At 32.6% G+C, this 19,139-nt stretch overlaps 3 protein-coding genes across 4 annotated transcripts in view; 1 reads left to right on the top strand and 2 right to left on the bottom strand.

Moving 5' to 3' along the window:
• Nucleotides 1–624: 624 nt before the first annotated feature.
• LOC144841970 (arfaptin-2-like) lies at nucleotides 625–15,026 on the bottom strand. 2 transcript variants are annotated; one of them, XM_078698290.1, is made up of 6 exons: nucleotides 14,948–15,026; nucleotides 12,415–12,731; nucleotides 4,886–5,429; nucleotides 4,288–4,462; nucleotides 1,041–3,904; nucleotides 625–1,003 (listed from the first exon to the last, which is right to left on the bottom strand). In XM_078698290.1, the coding sequence occupies exons 2-5, from the start codon at nucleotides 12,716–12,718 to the stop codon at nucleotides 3,752–3,754; spliced, it is 1,176 nt and encodes a 391-aa protein (XP_078554416.1). In that variant the 5' UTR covers nucleotides 12,719–12,731; nucleotides 14,948–15,026; the 3' UTR covers nucleotides 625–1,003; nucleotides 1,041–3,751. The 2 variants fall into 2 exon arrangements, with proteins under 2 accessions (XP_078554416.1, XP_078554417.1); XM_078698291.1 differs by having other exon boundaries at nucleotides 12,544–12,731.
• The window catches only part of LOC144841978 (signal peptidase complex subunit 3-like), an 82,636-nt gene continuing 65,285 nt past the window's right edge, over nucleotides 1,789–19,139 (bottom strand). Inside the window, exon 5 of the transcript XR_013612063.1 lies at nucleotides 1,789–1,803. The gene's annotated coding sequence lies outside the window, so the exon portion shown is untranslated. The remainder of the gene's footprint in view (nucleotides 1,804–19,139) is intronic.
• On the top strand, nucleotides 15,073–17,409 carry LOC144841979 (mitochondrial import inner membrane translocase subunit Tim10 B-like). The gene is made up of 3 exons (XM_078698301.1): nucleotides 15,073–15,221; nucleotides 15,531–15,626; nucleotides 16,104–17,409. The coding sequence occupies exons 1-3, from the start codon at nucleotides 15,195–15,197 to the stop codon at nucleotides 16,425–16,427; spliced, it is 447 nt and encodes a 148-aa protein (XP_078554427.1). The 5' UTR covers nucleotides 15,073–15,194; the 3' UTR covers nucleotides 16,428–17,409.

Below are 19,139 nucleotides of genomic sequence, written 5' to 3'. Positions count from 1 at the left end.
TTTCTAGTTTCAGAAAAGTGTGCAATTATTGGTCATTACTGATCCTGATGATGTCATATTATACAGTTAATAATCTTTAGGAATTGTTGCCACATAACAAAAGAGCATCCAAGATGTATTATCACTCCAGCATACTCACCTGTTATCTAGAACCAATGACTGTGGATGAGTCAGAGGAAGGACTATAGAGCTTATACAAGGACATAAACAAGAAGTGGCAGGTCACACACACACACTAATGGAAAAATTGATTTGCATAAATTCACAGGTGGTCAGATGAAGTTCTAGATGGCGATTTTACTTGTTGGTAAAAATTTAAACATTTTGGAACACATTACGTGTCATACATATACTTGAGCTGGATCTGGTTTCAGACAAACATATTGTAGTAATATGGGATATTACAGAGCATGGTTGGATGTCACAAAAAGAAACGGCAAAGCACTTTTGGGTTCATATGATTTTATTTGAATAACAAGAAATACAGCAAAAAAGTTCACATGCACTTCTCCATAGCTTTCTAATGTCAACTTTGATAGTCTTTCCATAGGGATTGTTGAATAAAAATGTGTTTTTTGCATAATATTAATAATAGATTTCTTCAATAAATAAAAGACAAACAAATTAATTTTCCATATCTGAGTTTATTATATGCTTGAATTGAATATATAATGGTAACATTTTACTAACACCAACTTAGACTGATGACTATAATTAGAAAGACAAGACAAGAAAACAATAACTGTAACCTGCACACTGGGTATCAACTTAATGTGGAGTTTCCAATTTGCGACGACTGACGAATGTCAAATGTATGCAGGGATATTAAATGGTTCCTCACACCCCACCTCTACACTGTTTTGATGGTTTAGGTTCATAGAACAACGGACGACACGTTAATTGACCTGACCTAGTTAGATTGTTGGTCTTTGCAAATCAAAAGCTCCCTATTAAAACATTTTTTTGTATATATACAGTATAGAATTGTTCATTGCTGTCAACACTGTACTCCGCACAAGTTGAATTGCCTTCAGACCCACACCCTCTTTCACCCCAACCATCTTAGTAAATATATATTTAATATTACATTTTGTGTACAACCACAACAAAATTAAATAAAAACACTTTTGAATAGGAATATTTATTATCTATGAAAAGCAAAAATTACACAAACATGCAGCACCAACTATACATAAAAAAACAAATATGAAATTTAAATGTATGCTACATGTGCACCCAAATTGATTGTGATTTTACGAAAAAGAAAAAATTGTAAAGGTGCATTGTGCAATTATTTATAAGCAGAGACTTTTTCTTTGACCATAATTAAGATTTGTCTACACTATCAAACTAGTGTGATGTGCCCAAATATGGTGATGTGCCCAAATATGGTGATGTGCCCAAATATGGTGGTTATATGCCTAAATATGGTAGTGATATGACATCATTATGTCCATATCACATTTTGATGTCACATACAATTTGATAGTGTAGACAGAGCTTTAGATCCCTCATGTGTTGATGAATAAAAAATCAATTCAAAATTGTCAGATATTCAACTAAACTTAAACTATTTAAAATTGAATACATAATATCCACTACATATATTTGAATAAAATCATTTTATGGAAGATTTGATATACCATATATATACACATATAAATAGCATAAAGCAATAGTAATAGAACAAGCATAATTTTATTTGAAAAACAAAATGGTAGCTTTTGTAGTTATCAGAGTAAGGGTATACTTCAGTTTAAATACAACTTATGGTCCAATAATAATTTTAAAAAAAGAAAGATACTTTCTTACTAAATATCTATCCAAGACATTTTTTCCATTGTGAAGAAAGTGCCATGCATTATTTGTAAAACACCTAAGTTGATTCTCGCCATTTGATTGGACAATTGTGGGTCACATGATATAAGTATTAACTCAGATCTTGTAGCCTCTTTCAACATTCTTAGGATATTAAGGGAAATGCCATTAAAATTGTAAAAATCTCTTATCAATGTGAATAATATACTTAAGTGAAATCATTAAATATTGATTGGCTTATGTGAAATACTTAATTTAATATCTCACTTAAGAATATATGGATACTGTGCTAATCCACTGATCCTTTAATTACCACAAATATGCTTAGTTAAAACATTTACTGACTTATGTGAAATACTTATTTAAGAGAAATATATTTCACTTAAGTAGTATTGTATTTTCCTTTATATTAGCACAAAATATGCTAAGTTAAAACTTGGGTCAATTAAATTTTTTGTTTTCATTTGTTAATTCTCAGCATAATTACAGTATAATATTACACAATTTGAAAGCACTGGAGTACAATATGCAGAGTCAAAATCTATAAATAAAGAAAATAATTATAAATAAAAACAATCTAAATTTGGTACACAAGGTATTTTTTGTTACTGTCGGCTAACTATTTGACAACAAAAGGTGTGATGTTCTCAAATACAGTAGTGATAGGAAATCATGTCCATATATGGGTACATCACATTTTTGTTCACATAAAATTTGATGGTGTAGACAGATCTTACGTGTGCAGAACGTACTGGGAACTAGGACCATCATCCCCCACCCTCATCCTTAACAATTTGTAGAGAGGTCTTGTTATGAGTTTTAGGTAGTGATCCTATAAGGAGAAGTTCTGGTGACTGAGCCAAAGTGTGAAATTAAGAAAGTAGCATTCAGTAAATTAATATGAGTTGACAAAGTGAGTGTTTGCAGAAAATTTCCACTTCATTAATTAATAAACAGTCATTATATAATACTACTCCAACATTGCTAATTCTTAAAAATAAATTGTACAACTAATACACAACATTTGATAATTAAAATGTACATTATAATAATTATACTAATAACAACTACAATCTCATTTATTATACAATTTCACAATTTAGCAGATTATATATCCTTTACTTTTATAGTTTGTTTAATTAAAAACTCTTTTTCTAGATTAATAATAGACAATAAATACATCACTTTGTCATGACAATACACATACAGGTTCTATCAAACTTCAAAGCATAATTATACGCAACTTGTTGGGAAATATTTTTGCCGCCAAATTATATTTAGCCTTTAGAATAAATAAGCGTCATGACTAGGCATCGTGAGTAAGCTAGCCAGCATGCACGCACCTTACTTATCGGTACGCATGAACTGGAATCTTGTTTCTTGATCTGCCTGACGCACTGTCAGGTCAAGGTTTAACGTAAATCTCTAAACGTGTTTATAGCATAATAAAAGAATATAAAAAAAATGTGTTATAGCACTAAAAATGATTACTGTCAAATAATCTTTGGGTTACCTAGATACATACAACAACAAAATGATATGATTTAGCTTAGTCATTGCCAAGAATCAACTCTCTTTATGTTTGGAACAGCCTAGAGTTGACCATTAGGACTATTTATAATATTTGTCTGCAGATTCTGGGTTTGGACTATACTGTATCAGGGAAAAGTGAAATTACACATACACTCTTCCCAGGATCATATTCATGAATTAAATACTAGGCTGATAAAAAGGTATATTGTTACATCAGGGTGTTATAAGGGTTATATAGAGCTAACCAACATGGCACTAACTAACAAGCAAAACATACATTGCTATATAATAGTCATATTGCCAGTTTTCCTTACAATACATCACTCATAATTCATAGCTAATAGCTTTAAATTTGCAGTGATTCGACAATATATATGTGAAGGATTGAGTGCGTATGTTGTTACTGCTCCAAGAACGATGGTTGAACTTCGCTAGGTGGGCGTAATTTGATACTGAACTGTTTTAAGGTCGCCTCCAACGCTTGTTGGTTTCCAGAGAAGTAAGCCGAGATAGCGTTGTGAAATAACAGTAGTTGTTTATGCATCACTTTCACCTATTAAAAGAAATTTTTTAAATTAAATCATCCTTATTGTTAATTTCACTTTTAACAACCTGCTCCCAATTGCATAGCATTAAAGATGTATTGTCCCCCAAAATCATGAAAAATGAAACACTTTAGTGATGGAAGCAATACTGATTTTTAATTCCAAACAGTTGCTGTACAGTCTCATAATCTCATAACACACATAAAGCTCTGTCTACACTATCAAACTTTATGTGAAAAAAATATGATGTGTCCATATATGGACATGATGTCATATCACTACCATATTTGGGCACATCACACTTTTTTTTTTTTGTCAAACTAGGTTGATAGTTTAGACAGAGCTTAAGAAGAAACCTGTCACACATCTGTATGACTCAGAATTATCTTACCTTATTCTCTTCAAGGAATTTAAGTTTCACCGAAACATCCTGTCTGAGCTTATCAAACTTAATTTTCTGCTTGTCGTACTTGGTCCTGGCTTCGTTGATCTTACTTTGCGTTGTAGAATCTTTTGGAGCTATTTGTAAACTCTCCAAGTCTACCCTATATGCATCATATTCAATTCTAAAGAGAGAAAATTAACAACAAATTAGCGCTGATACATTTAGTTTAGATTATGCTTAAGCTGCCTTAGCAAAAAGTAGTCGGACAGATTTTTGTTTTTGTATCTTTAGGCAAATTGCCATGGATAACCATAAGCAAATCCATTCACTATCCTTCTTAAAGGTGGCAATCCTGTTTACAAGACAAGACTTTGGGAAGACAGAAGCTCGAGAAAAAGAATGATAACCAAAATATCGATTGACGGATGGCTAGAACAAACAAGTTTACAAAGAGCTTTATATATGGCATATCAAGCAATCAGATCTAAGATTTGAAATAGAAAGAGGGGGGAGGGGGTAGAAGGAGGGAGGGCCTAAAAGATTGCTCAGGTGCGATCTCATCAGGAATTATTCAATTCTACATTAATTCTAACAGCACTCTTACCTAGCAGATTCATATAGCTTTACTGTCATCAGTGTATCCTCCATTGTTTTATTGCACAGTGTGTTAACATTAGAAGTAAAGAAATTCAAAGCTCCTAGCAGCGTCTCTCCGTTTGAACATAAAGATCGCTGCGTCTCGCAATTATAATTAAATTCCTCTTGCAACTCGGGAGACTTTTGACCTAACTCGCCAAAAGCATCACCAAGTGAACGTTGGGTTTGGACGACCTGATAAAAGTGATGGGTCAATGCACGTGATAGCTTGAGAATATTTGCATATTTACGCTGGGTATCGCGGAGGACTTCGATCTGAGCTTCTAACTGTAGATCAACGGTTCGAGATCCTTTTCCCAACTTTTCTGATAGCATCTGACGAGTGCATTTGTAGGTGGAGATGCTCCATGTCTTGAACGAATCAAACTTAGCCTTGGCTAAAGCCGACGTTGAGTCACCGTTATCGCCTGGGCCTGCGAAGCCTCCACCAGTTCCAGCGTAGTTGCCTGTATTTGGGGAGCTTTTTGCCTGTCCCATTTGAGGTGGTGGTGCTGCAATAAGATAAGAAAATGAAATAAATGAGTTATTGCAACTAAGCCTTAACCTTCTAGGCCCAATATCTGGAATACATTTTCCACCTCCTCTGGGGGAAGGAGGGGATCCGATGATATAACTTACAGTTACATCCTGCAAATATTTTATGTGGTTCTATAATATATATTTTTACATTATGCAACTGTATAGTATATAATTATGGAAATGAGTATTATCAGTAATAAATAGAAATGCAAATTTTAACAGCAAATAACAGGGTATCAACATTTATGGAAAAGTTTAATATATGAATGTTAAAATTATATGGTAAAATTGTGATGGCAAAAATAACAAAACAGTTAAAAAAGGAAATACTGATGATGATATATCCCAAGTGAGAGCATGTTCCTAGTGCTGCAAATTTTGGTAGTTAACTTAGACTTTCTTACCTGTGCTAAGCTTTAATTTGTTATAAAAACTACTTGATAGTAGGCCTAACTATAGTGTACAAATAAGTTTATCACAAAATAATTATCAAAAACACAACTATCATTACAATTTACAACCATGCCAAAACAAACCATACGGTCATAATTTCGACCATGTTAGAATTCATGCCAAGATCACAAAACCCCTACAGTAGTCAATTAAGGTTACCAATATTCATTCTGAAGGTTTCTGAGGGCCTAGCTAAATGACCAAAAGAGTCACTTTCATTCAAGTTTTTCACAACTTAAATTATGTTGAGTCCTGCTTAAAGAACCTAAATACATGGATAATGATTTTTACATGCTACCATGGAACACACAGTACAGTATCCAAATTTAATGACCTTAAACAGCTACTAACTGGGGCCTGCATCAACAACCTTCCACATGCACCTTCTGTATTTGGCTTAACTCCAACTTAAAGAGCCTTACTATATTAAAAAGAGTCTCAACGCATGACACGTTTATCTCACATGATACACCAAACAGAGAAACACCAATAAATATGAAAAAGCAGATGATATTGGGAAGGAGTAGAATAATAAGGCACACAGTACAGCAATCTAAATATGGTAGTGATATGGCCAAATATGGTAGTGATATGCCCAAATATGGTAATGAAATGTCCAAATATGGTAGTGATATGACATCACTATATGACGTATAAATTTTTTTTGTCACATAAAGTTTGATAGTGTTGACAGAGCTTTACAATAAATTAAATGAATTGAAGAAAGGGGTGGATGGGAATAAAGGGGAATGTAGAAACTAGAAGAGCAGTGAAGAGACAATAAAAAGATGGTATTGATGCAAAAGAATGACAAAACAATTTAAAACAGTGCAAAAATATTTTCACCACACAGCCATATACAGAAATGGGAAACCACATAATAATACACCAAAAAAAAAGTGGGAAATCCCATTAAAATACCCACAAATTGGAAATAGGAAAACCTATGCAACAAAAAACCCATGGAAGGAATGGGAAACCTCATTACATATCATATGTTATATAAAAATAATAAAACCAACATGCACGATTATCAAACTTTTGCGTGAGAAGGAGGGGTAACACCATGTTATACTGATCATGCTAGTTAACAATAATTCATGACATACTGTAAGGTACCTTAGGCCCCTTGTGGAATCATTGACAATACTCTCTTTGTAGTATAATTAGGATGGAAGTCAAATTTCCTCCATACATTAAGCCTAAAGCTCTATCTACACTATCAAACTTTATGTGACAAAAAAATGTGATGTGCCTATATATGGACATGATGATGTCATATCACTATAATATTTAGGCATATCACTACCATATTTGGGTACATCACACTTTTTTTTGTCAAACTAGTTTGAGAGTGTTGACAGAGCTTTATGCATTAAGGATGTGAAAACTAGATCAGGTCAAAAGGACATATTCTGTCATGGATGATGGCACAATAATATGATTTTAAAATTAAAAGATAAAAGGATTTAAATGAATATGTCAGCAGTAATTGCCACATAGTCCATCTAAGTGACCAATTTTCACCATTTTGTAATTAAAGAGGAACATGGTATGCAGAAAGCAATTTGCGATTTTGATATATACATATCTTTTTTGATAAATTTTTTTTGTTTTCCAAAACAAAAGCAAAACATCATTTGAAACAGTGGATTTATTTAAATATGTTTAGTATGGAAAAGAATGAGATGTTGTGTATAAATAAATGCAGTGGGTCAAACACAATGATAATGTTCACAATGATTAATTTTTGATACAATATGAACCACTAAAAGTTTGATTTGATTTATTTGATTTCTCTGTAGAATTGAGAATTGTCAATGATGTCCACAAGGTTGTTTTCTTCTTGGGTCAGGACTTGTTGGCTCAGACTTTAAAAAATTCTGAAAAGAAAATGTGAAAATATTGGATTTTACGGAACAATAGAATAAAACTGTCATTTATGTATGTACAGTACTATAAATATTCATTAAGGCATATATACAGTTGCTAGTAAAGCTTTGTCTACACTATCAGAAAAAAGAAAAAGTGTGATGTGCTCAAATATAGTAGCGATATGTCCAAATATGGTAGTGATATGACATCACATCATGTCCATGTATGGGCACGTCACATTTTTTGTCACACAAAGTTTGATAGTGTAGACAGAGCTTAAGGAAATATTAGAAATATTAAGGATATTTCGCCCTCATTCTTCTACAAAATAAACAATAAAGTCATTGTAAAACTCCAAATATTCTATACATTTCACGCCTATGACCAAACAAATATAAAAAAAAAAGCATCAATAAAAAAATAAAAAATATGTGTATATTATAATAATAAAATTTAATTTTAAATTTAAAGAGCTGAGACAGAGTGAAAAGAAGTAGAAGAATAGGCTAGAGAAAAATTCAGATGCCTTAAACTCTGTCTACACTATCAAATTTTATGTGACCAAAAAATGTGATGTGCCCATATATAGACATGATAATGTCATCACTACTATCACAACTAGTTTGATAGTGTAAACAGAGCTTTAAACCATGCTCCCTGAATATTACACATAAAATTGGCACTATTGGAAAATTGGCATTATTATTACAAATATCCAGTCACAAAAAAATAATACAAAGCTATATTTAGTCACTGTACTGGGCCTAGATCACTTGACACAATAAATCACCTCTGCCTATACTAAACTCTTTTATTCTCCAGTAAAATATTAACCCAAGGTAAACGAAAAAATATATCTACCAATACCTAAGCAATAGTTATTAATAATAATAATAATTAAGTAAGAATATAGCAAAATGATATAGCTAATTCTACAATAATTCTATAAATAACATGCCCTGTGGGTGGTAAATAAAAAAAGAAAAGAATTCAAGTCCCAGCTGATACTAGAGATCTAGCTTTGCAACGACCTATTACTGCACATCATTTGTAGTCAAGCGAAGACTAACATTCTTACTACTTTTTTCACGATTACTGTACATTAAAAAAAAGTTCCAAGTGATACAAATCCATCAAATCCAAGTTTTTTATTCTGGAACTACAGTAGAATCCAATGAAATGCGGTCCGAAGAACAAAAAATTGCCAAAACCAAACGATAACATACTGTATACTTTTTGGAATACGTCCCTACTTTCGCAAATAAAATTAAGAAAAAATTACTCCTACCCTGTTCAATAACACGTATCATACAGATCCAATGGTACACTGCCAGTCGATAAAAAACGTAATAATTCCTATATTTTCACTTGTATTAATATTACTGTACATAGAACAACCAATATTACTACGAGTACTGTTACTGTATGATCATTTGATGTGACTTGACAGTGTTTATTATTGATTTTATGCTAATTTAAAATCCTACAAATGATAATCTCCTCCTAGTTCTATCATAAACTTTGATCGCTGAGCACAAAAATTAACAAGAGTGCAATATGCAATCAATAACACAAAGCAAAATAAATTTTATGAATATTATGATGACAATGGTTTATAGTATGGTTCATTGTTTTAAAATAATTATTATTTAATTTATCACTATGATTAAACGGATGATTTCATCCATTGAAATTAAATAATTATGTAATAAGACTTAGTAGGTGAATATCCAGTATTTATATTTTTAATATACTGTATTCAAATACATACGATCCATGATTGACATTTTGCATGGATGATTTTATATTGTTTAAAAATTAATAATGTAAAAAACAATTTCATTCAGATATTGAATAATTTTAATGTTTATTGAATAGATTATAGATGGTCATTATCATAAAAAAAAATCTAAAAATGATTTATTCTCACAAATTTGGTAGTGAGGTTTGCTATACGGTACCATAGAGCAGGAATGTACATTAAAAAAGCCTACAAAACTTTAAAAAAATTAACTTTACAGTATTTATTCTCAACAACCTAAATAATATCACTCCTTATGTAATTTCACAAGAATTTTTAAAATGTATGTCTGATTAAACTCCACTGATTGCATACCTTCTTTATAATTTTAAGAATTTCATATAAATTATAAAAGTAAGCTACTAATGCAACACATTCCTTTTTTATATTGTCAGTACACAGCAGCAGGCAAGAAATTAACACACATTTGTATTACCGAGTCGTCTGTGGTATAATACTAATAGACATGGCTATACTGAACAAGCAATGATTCGAACCTACACTAGGCTCCTAGGATAACTAAGCTGTAATGTTCTTGGACAAACAACAATACTCAAATATACTAAGACAAGGTTTATAAGATGAAACAATAGACTTTAATCATGGATTAAAGAATAGAAGGATATGCATCGACGGTGACATCAAACGATTTTACAACGCGCTTGCCTATACTAAAGCACTGCTGCCAATCAAACAAACACGCTCATTGAACTCCGTGTCTCTAACCGCGGCCCTCTGTAAAACGCTGCGAATCAACTGTTACCTTTTTTGAGACCAAAACGTAACCATGTAGAAATCGTATGCGCAGTCTGAATGTTCTATTGACATGTCTGCGTCGATGATTAATTGACAACAACAATATATTGCTGAATAATTCTGTTTTAGTTTCATCACAATCGGACTACGAAAAGTTCACTTTCTTACGACTAGTAATTTTAAGTAGTTAGTAATATTAATAAAATATGCAATTTTTATATTTGAATTATCATTATTTGCCTGCCATCTTCTGTCATTAAAAATTGCGTTAATCTATAGAATATTAAATTATGCATTTGACCATGTATGTTGTTAGCGTGGCCGGTGTTCACCCATACAACAATCGTGTTTTTAATATATGGCTAAGCAGTGGTTTCTTCATAAATCTCCTTAATTATCGATGTGATTATATTTAAATTGTAGTGCCTGGTGATTGGCTAGTGGTTATGTCATCCACACCACATCCAATCATCGGGTCTAATTGAATGAAAACAGCGATCCCTGATCCGGGATTGGCTGGCTATGTATAGTTGCGATTCGTTACCTAGCGGTCGTTTTGAAAAGTACACGCAGGGCAAACTTAATCACGAAAAAACGAAGTACCTATTATTATTCACACAAGAAGTAAGACAACGGTGAGTATATAGATCATGATTACACGTTGTATCTACTACACTTAAGATTAGCCTAGGCCTACCTAGGCAGTATCAATGTCGGCAAATCATATGGTTTACTAGTAAGCCTAGAAGAAAAGGCCTAGGCCTAGTATCCTTGCTGATTTTGTAATTTTACATGTAGGGCTAGGCCGATACAACAATATTGTCTCAGATGTAGGGCTACTACAGGTCATAAAATGCTACTTTAATGTCATAAAAACATTAGCGTAGATCAATCGCGGCAGAAACCTATACTAATTACAATTATAGCATTTACAATTCCTCATCAGAAAGGTTATAACTAAATTTGTCGTATAAATTGTTCGTCGCCGTTGTTGCTAGCGCTAAAACATCATGCCACCAAAGAACGCGCGAAAGAAGCGTAGCCAACAAGGTTAGATGTCGTTGCACATGTGCAGTAAACAATATATTAGGCACGCGACCGTTTCGTTGTTACCATGCGGTTAATTAAACTGATAACATTGTGGGCGGTCCGCGGTCTGTCGGCGAGAGTCAAGGAACCCTTGATCTCACGTCGATGCATATCCTTCTATTCTTTAATCCATGCTTTAATGTAGCACTTATTCGGATTGATACTTCTCGTTACACGGCGTGGTATCTATCATTCACCTATGACCTCAGGTCACGGAACCTGGATTCTACATAAGCCATTAAGGCTACAGTGTATACTGTACTACCTATGTATTTATATTTTTCACAAAACATTTAAATTCCCATAAAAAAAGTGAATAGAAATGTTAGTTGTCTTGTAAATTTTGATTAAGAAATGAGCAGGTTTGGAAAAATCTCTTAAAAACCTAATTGATCAAGATTTATGGTAAAAAAAATGTTTGCGATAAACATTGTAGATTGAAATAAATGCCAACTAGCCTACAGTACCTCTTTTGTGATCTTATCTTTAATACAATACAACAATGTGTCATTGTTAACCAATTATAACCATATGCTTTTAAATAGTTATCATTTCCATGTATACTAAACTCAGAATAAGAGTCTAACTCTACACTATCAAACTAGTTTGACAAAAAAAGTTCCCAAAATGCTCAAATATGGTAGTGATATGTTCAAATATGGTAGTGATATGACATCATCATGTCCATATATGGGCACATCACATTTTTTGTCACATAAAGTTTGATAGTGTAGGCAAGGCTTTAGAACATTTAGTATGTGGTATATTCAGGTGCTATATAACATAGTATTAATCTATTAAATTCCTTGATTGAATTTCATTAGTAGAAATGAAATAAGAAGAATTATGGTAATCTATTTGAATGAATCAGAATCAATAGTATATTATTTGATTTGATATTTAGCATGATAATTAGCAGTGTATGAAATCACAGTTGATATGAGAGTTTAATATTAAAATCACAAAGATAATATAATACTGACCTTTTGACATTTGCGGAGCTTCATCAGCAAGTCTAGAGCCAACAGTACTGCTACCCATTGGCCTGTGGGGTGACCGACTACCGCCAGGGCTCTGTAGTTGTGGACGTATTGGGCTATTTAAGTCTATACCTGCAAAAGGACTCTCGGTGACATTTCCGCCTTGGATGTTCGATGCAGTGTCTGATAGCGATGGGCCGTCACGGAGCATATCACGTAGATCTTGCTCAAACGTGTCGTCGAGTTCTTGATCCGAAGGACTTCCGTTCTGTTGACCTGACATTGTTGCGAAATTTGGATCTGTCATTTGCTACTATACTCTGTTGTTGAAAGTGGAAAATGAATATTAATAAGCATAATTTAATAAAAGCTAATTACAATCACATACTTCAAACAATAATTCATCCATGCAATCAATGTCATACATAATACACAAAGCCTAATATTTAATCAACCTCTCCCTGAAAAGCTAACAATAACACAATCCCAAATAATGTCCTCAATTTTTTTTTCTTACCATTAAAAAAGCATGCATCAAAACCGGATTTCTATTTATTTTTTCATGTCTATGGCTTTATTTGTAGGTAGAACTTAGGGTTGTAACTCTATGGTAGAACATACTACGGATTAAATTAACTAAAGAATCAATCCTTCATGTCTAAAGCTGTGTCTACACTATCAAACTTTATGTGATAAAACAATGTGATGTGCCCATGGACATGATGATGTCATATCACTACCATATTTGGGTATATCACTACCATATTTAAGCATACCACTATCATGTAAGTATATCACTACCATATTTCGGCACATCACACTTTTTTGGTCAAACTAGTTTGATAGTGTAGACAGAGCTTTAAAATAGAAAACAAAAGTATTTCTGTTGCTTGTTAAAAGCCTTTAACGATGAATATAATGAATGAAGAAAAATATTAATAATTTAAATATTCATATTATCGCTATTGTTAATTTTAATTTGTAAGGCTTTGTGAATGTCAATAAAAATAGTGATAACAATCTGAACATAATGCCAGGTCACATGTGAACGACGTGAATCTCAAACATGTGTTTTGTTGAATTTAATGGCTGGTAAATATGTACTTTGTAGCTCTATTAGACCAACTGTTTGTTTAGATTTCTGATCAACATTCACAATTTCATTTATAATAATTTTAAAGAATAATTGGTTTAAAGTTGAGAAAAACCTGTGCAGTTGTCTTGATCTAGTAGTGGGGTCTATTGAAAGGGTTCCCTCCAACAACCACTAAATCCTCATTATAAAATAAAATTGGCGAGACAAAATCATTAAATAATAGGGGCATTTAATTATTCACCCTTTATAAAAGGAAAATTGTAAAACCATATCAGGTGAAATTCAACGGTACTTTTTAGCATCGCTCCTTTAGGCAGTTATATTCAAGAGAACGGAAGCATTAGGAAACAGTTACCATGCGGTAGAGCATGTTTACTACGGCTGAAAAAATGGGTATTTGGAACTGGGCATGCGCCATCCCAAAACACGTGCCATCCCAAAACACGTCTGGGAAAAGAGAGTCTATGAAATCATTTGCTGATACAGTAAATATTGAGATGCATGATGTAGACGGTAGTTATCGTGATATGAGCGGTGTTTTTTGTAAGAAATATTTCTTGTTTATTAATATTGAATTATATGAATGAAAGATGATCATTTGGGAAATTAGTGTAAACTCGGTATACAATTAATATATAGATGTTCAAAATTTTGACAACAAAATACAACACACAGTGCATTATCCTCACTATCGTCAAGTTTTACATCATTTATATTATTTATAACGTGGTTATTTGTTCGGTATACACACTACTCTTCAATTTAAAAAGCAGTCATCTAAATTCCACTTAAACATAATTTCGGAAAAATATACATGACGTATGGAATTTACAGATTTACGAAGTGGTTACATTACATTTACGAAGTGGTTACATTACATTTACGAAGTGGTTACACTTCCGACACACACACTTTTTTATGTATCTGCTCATTGTATGAAGTATCGAGTATTGTACTAATTTTAAGGTGTTGATTAACACTGGCTATGGGCATTCGGAATGGAACAGCGTATAAATAAAATATATTCAATTTCCACACACAGAGCAGCATCAGCAGTACACACAATATGATATTTATCATAACAATTATACATTTGAAAAATAATAGCAATACATAAATCGGAATCACATAAACCTGTTTTTAAATAGGCAGTATTTTCACTATCTTCACCACCCACTTTCTCATCAGCACAAGCAGACGTACGTGACCAGCCTACTCTTTTTGCTGAGAGAGACACGGACACGGTCCGGTCTCATGAGTCATGTCATGCTGCTGCTGCTGCTGCGCACCGCCGCCAGACTGCCACCTCCAGCCCGGCCGAGCTCTACATTGATATTTAACTGTATTTACAGCTAAATTTATGGTTTTCTTCATTAAGAAGTAGCAGAGAAATGAAACATTAACATTATAATGAGAGATACACCATAATAAAAATCTTACTAGCTAGGCCACGACTCAGCAACTTGAGGATTCTCTGTACGTAAAAACAGGAAAGTGATGGGCCACCTCTTCACATCCGGGTGTTGTTTAACTTTAACCTGGAAGTTAAAACAAGAAGAGCAGACGACAAAGTTGACCTTTGCCATGTGTTGAAATGTTGTTTGAGTGGATTTTATTTTTTTCATTCTTCAAAACTAACATTAACTGCAGTTCCTATCAACCAGTAGCACTGTAGAAACGCCACATTATGGATGAATCACAAGCAACTAGAAACGTATGAATAATTTGATTTATAAAATGATTGCAAGAAATATTAGGTTTTGCAAAAGCTACTAGGTCTAGCTAGGCTAGCTAGGCGGCTACAGTGTGAGATACATTATTTATAATACCATAGGGAGGCTAGTACTACTACTATCTAGTAGTAAAGCTAGTAGTGGGGTATATTCTACTAGGCCTATAGAATAGTATAATCCTAGGCTAGTTGTGCTAGGTCTAGTTTAGTTTAAACTTTATGTAACATCAAATCAAAGGTTTTGTGTATCGATGGTAATAATAATATCTAATAAATATCTTCCAATTTCAGGTACGTGATTATCTTACAATGTACAATATATTTACTCAGAAATGTTTCAATAGCTGTGTCACAAACTTAAACTACAGATTTATGACACAGGAAGAGGTAAGCCTAACTTAGCAGTTAAACACCATACAATTACTTCACCACTATACAATAGTGTTTTAAAAAATGCACAAAACAGACACGTTCTTGTTGAACTTTTATCCTTACAGATATATTGTCCCCTTAAATTTTTTTTTTCAATTTTTTTAAAATATGCCATTTTAATGTCATGTAATAGTAATATTCACTTTGACCAAACAATGGATCGAAAACTAATTATTTACCTGAAAAAATGTAATTTAAAGCAAATTGTCTTTCAGACAATGGTTTTTGGTTAAAATTAACTGTTTCTTTTGTCTTTTTATAAGTGAAATAATTATTTTTGTTGGTTTTTTTTTACAGAAGTGAATAACTTTATTAAACTGCAAAATGGCCTATTTAATCTGATTTTATTAATCTTCATTTTTCATGTTTTTGGGGGACAATACATCTTTAAAAAACAACTTATTAAAATACCTTGTATCTTTATAAATACAGCATACATGTGTTCAAAAATGTGCGCAGAAACTCATAAACATCAACCATCGCCTAATCACCGTCTACATGGAAATTAATCCAATGAATAAATACAGAGAGCAGCAGGAACAAGCGGTGAAAGAGATGGAGGCTAAGCAGCTAGAAGAGGCACAGAATCAAGCTAGTTTACCAACGGAACCACAGGCTACATCAGCTGAACAAGCTCAGCAAGGTGGCCTAGCTAAACAGATTAGTGACACGTTTGAAGGTGTACAGATAACAGATAGCAACGCTGGTAATAATCAGTCAAGTAATAATGTAAAATCTACTAGTGAAGTTAGGTGAGAATTAAAATAAAAATAATAAAAAAAAAGATACAATTTAATATTAGTGACTATTATTATGTAAATGTATGGCATTAAGATATTGTTTCAGGTTAGGTGTATTGGCTATTTTAATGCATTTATTCAGGTAGTTGAATATCCATGCTAATCAATCCATGAGTTACACTTACAGGCAAGTTATAGCTAATACCCTTTACACTGACAATATTTTATATTTTTAGAGTAGTAGGGGTTGTAAAATGTTTAGATTTAAAACTTTTCAAGTCAAGTCAAGTAAATTTATTGTCATTTGTAATTTTAAACATATAAAAAAATGAAATGAATTTGTTTTTATTGTCAGTGTGGAGTGTCAACAGAACACAAGAAATATACCAGCTCAACTTTTATTTAACTACTATTAGAAATATACAAATTGTATGCAAAATAATTATTTGCAGACATATGTATTCCATTTAGAATAATCAAAATAAACATCAACAAATCCAAATACATCATGAAAATTATCAAATGAGTGGCATTTTTAAGCACAGCTTTGTCTGCACTATCAAACTTTATGTGATGTGCCCATATATGGACATGATGATGTCATATCACTACTATATTTAAGCATATCACTACCATATTTGGCCACATCACACTTTTTTGTCACACTAGTTTGATAGTGTAGACAGAGCTTAAGAATTTAGAATTCATCAATTTGTATTGACCAAATTCTATTTGGAATATTTAAGAAAATTATAATGTTAAAATGTAGTGTTATTAATGAATTGCATTTCATTTAAGTATTTTAATAATGTCTTTGGACCTTTATTTGATCATTTTACAGTGCCAGTTTAATCACAAACTTAATGATTCATGATAGACAAATGCTAATGAATTGATCACCAAGTATTAATTATTAAGTGTTAATTACATACAAATATATTATATTATTTATTTGTAATAAATTTCTGTTATTGCACACAATTAAATAATTTAAATAAGATTTGTATTTTTGACTAGACACCCCGATTCTGGGGACACCCCTATTAAGGGGAAACTTTTCAAAAGAAGGGGCATACTGTAATATGGACACCCCTATTAAGGGGAAACTTTCCAAGAAACAAAGGGGTATATTGTACTACGATCAACCCCTATTCAGGGGACATCCCTATCAAGGAGACAATTTTCAAAAGAAGGGGCATATTGTACTATGATCAACCCCTATCAAGGAGACACTTTCCAAAAGAAGGGGCATATTGTACTATGATTAACCCCTATTCAGGGGACATCCCTATCAAGGAGACACTTTCCAAAAGAAGGGGCATATTGTACTATGATCAACCCCTATTCAAGGGAAACCCCTATTAAGGAGACACTTCGTTAGGTCCAGAAGGTGTCCTCTTAATAGGGGTTGTAATGTACATCAACTTTACATCAATTCAGACAGAATATCGTACATTGTTGTAATTTGAAGTACATGAAAAGTACTAGAAACAGCATTGTTACAACAATGACATCTTCTGTCTGAATATGGCTATACATTTGTCTTAAATTTCCCGATAAAACATAACTTTATTATCTAAAAGGATTTAAAAATTCAACCTACACACAACCATCATCTACAGTAATTAGGTACCTACATGTACCTTTAAACTTTAGTATGATTTTAACATAATGATTTCTTTATACATACATTCATTTTAATTTATACAAATTTACAAAACCTTCCCTGTGTATCCATAGTGTTTTATAATGCTTATATTTAAAATGTATATATCTAAAATTTATGAAAAAAAGAAAAATTGCTTAGGCCTAACATATTTTAAAATTTCTTGTTAAAAAATGTAAAACTTTTCATTTCAAAACTGATGTATAAAATACAAAAGTTTAAGAAATAACATTTAAGCTATACAAAGACAAATAGAAAGTTTAGGTTTAGTTATTTACCTTATAAGTTTGTGGCCTACCCACTAAAAGTAGCGATTGGTCCATGAAACTAACTTTCCCTGAGTAAATACCTAAGCCTAAACAACCCATTTTTAACAATATCAAAGTACAAATTCAAGTATTTGGACGCAAGTGTAAGCAAGTTGTTTTTAAAATGATTCTCTCCTTGCAGTGCAGCTTGACCATTATACCAGCCTGGTCAACAAACTTTGTGATCATAGGTTCGAGCTTGGCCTGAGTATGAACTTGTCTTTTTTTATTTTAAAAAGATTGACTATTTTTAATTTTCTTGCAACTGTTTTATTTGTACAGTAGAACCTTGCCTTTGGGACACCCCTATTTAGGGGACATTTTCCAAGGACATGAATAAGAGGAAGTACAGTATGTTTATATACTACAGCCAACCCCTATTCATGGGACACTCCTATTCATGGACACCCCTATTAAAGGGACACTTTGCTGGTGTCCCCTTAATAGGGGTTTTACTGTATAAACATTATCCACAGAACACTGATATTCATAATGAGAATAAGAGGAAGTATGTTTATATACTACAGCCAACCCCTATTCATGGACACCCTTATTTTAAAGGGACACTTTGTTGGGTCCTAAGGTGTCCCCTTAATAGGGGTTTTACTGTATAAACATTACGCACAGAACACTGATATTCATAATGAGAAAAGTACACACAATTGCCCTTACCATATATTTCAGGCTTAGCTATTTACCCAGTTGGCTTCATAGGCACACTTATATCTTTAACTTTGGTGGGTAGGAACCAACT

This window comes from Antedon bifida, chromosome 5 (assembly GCF_963402885.1).
Source record: "Antedon bifida chromosome 5, ecAntBifi1.1, whole genome shotgun sequence".
Classification (NCBI taxonomy): domain Eukaryota; kingdom Metazoa; phylum Echinodermata; class Crinoidea; order Comatulida; family Antedonidae; genus Antedon; species Antedon bifida.
This window is presented reverse-complemented; position numbering and strand designations above follow the sequence as displayed.

What these genes read in the sequence shown, in the direction of transcription:
- LOC144841970 (XM_078698290.1), bottom strand. Translation starts at nt 12,718, where the DNA reads ATGACAGATCCAAATTTCGCAACAATGTCAGGTCAACAGAACGGAAGT. An exon ending in AGCTCCGCAAATGTCAAAAG is followed by an intron (nt 5,430 to 12,414) that starts GTCAGTATTATA and finishes ATCTTATTGCAG; the next exon opens with CACCACCACCTCAAATGGGA. An exon ending in AATTCCTTGAAGAGAATAAG is followed by an intron (nt 3,905 to 4,287) that starts GTAAGATAATTC and finishes TTCTTTTAATAG; the next exon opens with GTGAAAGTGATGCATAAACA.
- LOC144841979 (XM_078698301.1), top strand. Translation starts at nt 15,195, where the DNA reads ATGGATGAATCACAAGCAACTAGAAAC. An exon ending in AATCACAAGCAACTAGAAAC is followed by an intron (nt 15,222 to 15,530) that starts GTATGAATAATT and finishes TTCCAATTTCAG; the next exon opens with GTACGTGATTATCTTACAAT. An exon ending in GATTTATGACACAGGAAGAG is followed by an intron (nt 15,627 to 16,103) that starts GTAAGCCTAACT and finishes TTATAAATACAG; the next exon opens with CATACATGTGTTCAAAAATG.